Source organism: Nannospalax galili, unplaced genomic scaffold (genome assembly GCF_000622305.1).
Source record: "Nannospalax galili isolate Female #2095 unplaced genomic scaffold, S.galili_v1.0 scaffold601, whole genome shotgun sequence".
In the NCBI taxonomy this organism is placed as follows: domain Eukaryota; kingdom Metazoa; phylum Chordata; class Mammalia; order Rodentia; family Spalacidae; genus Nannospalax; species Nannospalax galili.
This window is the reverse complement of record NW_008345690.1, coordinates 679,652-684,138: the sequence shown is the minus strand read 5'-3', so window position 1 is coordinate 684,138 and position 4,487 is coordinate 679,652. Positions and strand designations below refer to the sequence as shown.

The window sequence follows — 4,487 nt, the reverse complement described above, 5'->3', positions numbered from 1 at the left end:
AGAAGAGGCTGTGGGATCCCCTGGAACTGGAGTTACAGACAGTTGTTAGCTGCCATGTGGGTGCTGGGATTTGAATCTGGGTCTTCTGCAAGAACAGTGTTCTTAACTGCTGAGCCATCTCTCCAGCCCCATGTTGTTCTTTTTTGTGTGCAGAACCCTTTTAGTTCAATATTTCCCACTTGTCAGTTCTTGTTATTTCTGGGCCTACTAGAGTCCTTTTCAGAAAGTCATTGCCTGTGTCTTCCAGTTTCCCTCTGTTTTCCACTAGTTTCAGATTCCCAGGTATTACATTAATGTTTCTGATACATTTTTGAGTTGGTTTCTGTACAGGGTGAGAGTAGGGATCTGGTTTTAGTTTTCTACATCTAATTTCCCAGCACCATTCATTAGAGGTTGTCTTTTCTCCAATATACGTTATTTGGCAGCTTGTCAAGAACCATATGGATATAGTTTCGTGGGCTTGTTTATGGGTCTTCTATTATAGTCTACTGGCCTACATATAGGTTTTTGTGCCAGTGCCATGTTGTTTTTGTTACTATGGCTCTGTAGTATAATTTGCAGTGAGGTATTGTAATATTTCAGTTCTTTCTCTTCCTCTCCTCCTTCCTCTTCTTTCCTTCCTGCACCTCTCCATCCCCCAATCTCTGTCTGTATGTGTGTGTGTCTGTGTATTTCCAAAGGTCTGTTTTACCTATTTTGAGACTTTTATGCTTTCATTTGAATTTCTGGATCTGCCCCTCTCCCCACTTTCTGTACAGAAAGTCACTGGGTATCTGATGGGGATAGTACTCAATCTGTAGATTGCTTCCAGTAATACAGATATTTTCAAGATAATTCAACTTCTTTTCCTACTTGTATTCCTTTTTTTTTTCTTTTTCTTTACTGCTCAAGAGTAGAGAGAAGGGACACCCTTATCTTGTTCCTGATCTTTAGAGGAGATGGTTTTAGTCTCCCCCATTCAACAGAATGTTGGCTACAGGTCTATTGTACAGTCTTTATTGTGTTGAGGTATGAAACTTCTATTCCTGATTTTGGGACTTTTATCGTGAAGATATGCTGAATTCTGTTAAAGGATTTTTTTTTTTTTTGCTTATAGAAATGAGCATGTGCTTTTTGTCCTTGTATCTAGTTACATGGTATATGTCTACTGATTTGCAGATATTGAACCTCCTTGCATTCTTAGAAGGAAATCAACTTGATCATAGTGTATGATCTTTTCAATGTGCCCTTCAATTTGATTTGCAAATATTTTATTGAGGATTTCTGCAGCTATGTTCATTAGGAAAACTGGCCTGCAGGCCTTTTCCTCCTTGTTTCTTTATCTGATTTTGGTATTAAAGTATTACTGTTTATGCAGGAAGAGTAACTGGAGTTAGCTCTTCTTTAAAGGTCTGAGGGAGCCCAGGAGAGATTGCTCATTACTGCTTTGGTCTTGTTTCTTGTTATTGGTCTACTCTTTTTTTTTTTTTTTAATTCTTGGTCCAATTTTGGTAGGCTATAAATATGTAGAAATTTATCAAGGTCATCTAGATTTTTCAGTTTATTGGGTTATGTATTTTCAGAGTACTCCATAATGATTCTCTGGATTTCAATATCCTACTTTTTTCATCTCTAATCTTACTATTTGGATCTCTGTTCTCTTTACTTTGGCCTAAGTATTTGTCAATCTTGTTTATCCTTTCTTAGAACCAATTCTGTTTCATTGATATTTTGTATTGTTCTATTAATTTCTATTTCATTAATTTCAGTTCTGTTGTTAATTCTTTTTTTAAGGTACATCATTAAGTTATCTGAGACCTTTTGTGCATGCGTGTGTGAGTACATATAACAAAAAAAAATCTAGGAAGTACAATGGTTAATATTCCTAAATACTAAGCTAATGCAAAAGGGAAGCAATTGTTAACTCAGGGCTGAGTGTTGTATAAGAAAGAAAAGAAATAGAAGCACGGGAGACTACTGGCTCAGCAGTAAACACATAATAACATAAACCCTGAAAGCTGATTTCATAAACAATCAGAAACCAAATATGACACACTTTCCTGGGGAGATGGGGAAGGGGCAAAAGGAAACATTGTATAAACAGGCGAAACTAAAAAAAAAAGTCACTGTTCTTATTTCCCCACATTTTCCAATCTTTAAAATTGGGAATCATAATTTATAGCTTCCTACAATGTAAATAGCAGTGTTTTTTCTTCTCTTTAAGTGAGAAATAAAGTAGTAAGACTTGATATTTGGTGAAATGAGTTGATGCCTAAAACTGATAAATAAGGAAAAATCAGAATAAAGATGCTATTCTGCTGTTGCTGTTTTGCGATGGATATCTTGCTATGTTGTCCAGATTGTTTTCAAACTTGTAAGCCTCCTACCTCACCCTCCACAGTTGCTGGAATTACAGGTGTGTATAAATAGCTAATAGAGGTGCTACTTAAAAACATGGAAGCTGGAGGCTAGAGAAACAGTTCATTAGTTAAGAGCACTTGTTGCTCTTGTAGAGGACCCAGATTCAGTTCCCAACATTCACAGGGTGGCTCATAACTGTAACTCCTGTTCCAGGGGATCTAATGCCCTCTCTGGCCTCCATGGGCACTGTGCACATGTGGTGCACTTACATACATGCAGGCAAAACACTCATACACATTAAGAAGCAAAAGCAAAAGCAAAAAATTTTAAAACCTTAAAGGTAACTGAAAGCTCCATCTCCTTTGAAATTGGTAATGAAGACCAGCATTTTATATCTTGTGGATTGTTTTGACTTTTAAACTTGTACTTACATTACTTCTAGTTAAAAAAGATTTAAAAAGCAAAGAAATTTAGCAGCACATCAAAAACAGATATCATGATGCTTCAGACTTACAGAAGGAGGCTTGTCCACAACAATTCCAGCAAGCAACTGAGACTGTGGTCCTGCTGTTTTCAAATCATATCGGTTTTGTTCCCGAATCTGAATTGAAACAGTAAATTTTTGAGGTAATAGTGAAGATCATATTTGCCTTCTCTTTTCCTAAAAGTTTATTGCTTCACATTCCCAAGTGAGAGTGTCCTCAATTTTCACCTTCATGAAGACCCTTTTCAGCATCCCAACACTAACATCAATCTCTACCCCTCTTGGTGTCAGGTCTCCTAGCGTCATACTTGGAGAGAACTGCACTTCTCACTAATACAAGGGCTAGTTAAGGAAGAAATAAGTTTAATATTTCTTTCCCATGTAGCTTGCTCACTGATGGCCAGGCACAACGGGAGAGATATCCAATAAAGCTAAAATTACAGACATTGACTTTTAGGTATTCAAACACCCAAGCTTGTTACCAGATTCAATTACTAGTGGCAACCATGCAACAGTGTAAAAACATCTCCTCTGGACACAGAGGACCTTGTCTTACCTTATTTCTCCGTTCTAGCACCTCATTCGGGTTTGTGTTTAAAGGGACAAACTGGTTGGGATCTTCAATTTTGATAGGTGTCCCACTACTAGTTTTAGAGGAGTCCTCTGCTTTCATCCACTAAAGAATAAAGAATAAAAAATTTCTAGAATGAAGCTTAGTGTCAAGGAAATATTAGATACTGAGTAACTGCTTAGTTTCAGGGGCATGTTATCACCTGTCATATTTTATTAAGTATCTTAGTATTCATACTAGTTAGAAAACTCCTCACAGAGGGTATTCACTTAAGAAAATGAAACAAATACCATTACAGTTAACATGAATGATCAGTTACATGGCTAATTAAACTTTTTCTTGACAGCTGAAACATGATGCTGAAAATATTTCAAACAGACGTAGAGCATGACTGTGTCTGATGACATTTGAAGTTATAGCTCTTGCACTCAGTTTCATCAGGTGACAACAGCAAGAAGTCACTGAAGAAGACTCAAGGAATCTCTTTAAGATACAATTTTCTAGGCTTTGCTTTTTAGTTTTGGCTGAACAAAAAGGCCAAGGCTTCAATTTTTTAGTGGGATAATTTGTAAATACATTGCAGATCCATAGGGCTTGGAGGACCATATATAATTTCTCTCATTTACGTCACAAAAATCTAACCTTTAGAGAATGCTAATACTGGACAGATTAATGATGGCCGACCATCAATCTCTGTTAGCAAAATGATTTCTGAGAAAACTGATTTTAAGTATGTTCTTTTCTTGCAGATAAGAAATCTTATAGATGAAATACCTAAGTATTTCCATATTCAATGTCTCATATATATATATATATATCCCATATTATATATATATATGAGACAGGATGAATTAATTTTGAAGAATATTTGGTGGAGCTGGGAGTGGTAGCACATGACTTTAATCCTAGTACTCACAAGGTAGAGGCAGGGAGATCTCTCTGAGTTCAAGGTCAGCCAGGACTGCATATTAAGACTGTCTTAAAAAAAACAGTTTGAGGGGGAATGGATGGGGGTGCTGACAGCACAGTGGACAGTGGCAGGGATAGCAGAGTATGGAGGCTCTAGTGGGAGAGGAAGGCTGTCTACCTGAC

The 4,487-nt window shown here is 36.9% G+C and overlaps 1 protein-coding gene across 6 annotated transcripts in view; it reads right to left on the bottom strand.

The window, feature by feature from the left end:
- The window catches only part of Add3 (adducin 3), a 136,975-nt gene that overhangs the window by 5,600 nt on the left and 126,888 nt on the right, over positions 1-4,487 (bottom strand). For all 6 annotated transcript variants that reach the window (XM_008841755.3, XM_029567651.1, XM_008841756.3 and 3 more), the window contains exons 11-12: positions 3,381-3,500; positions 2,855-2,941 (exon numbers count right to left, since the gene is read on the bottom strand). In XM_008841755.3, the coding sequence (XP_008839977.1) occupies positions 2,855-2,941; positions 3,381-3,500 (207 nt within the window). The remainder of the gene's footprint in view (positions 1-2,854; positions 2,942-3,380; positions 3,501-4,487) is intronic.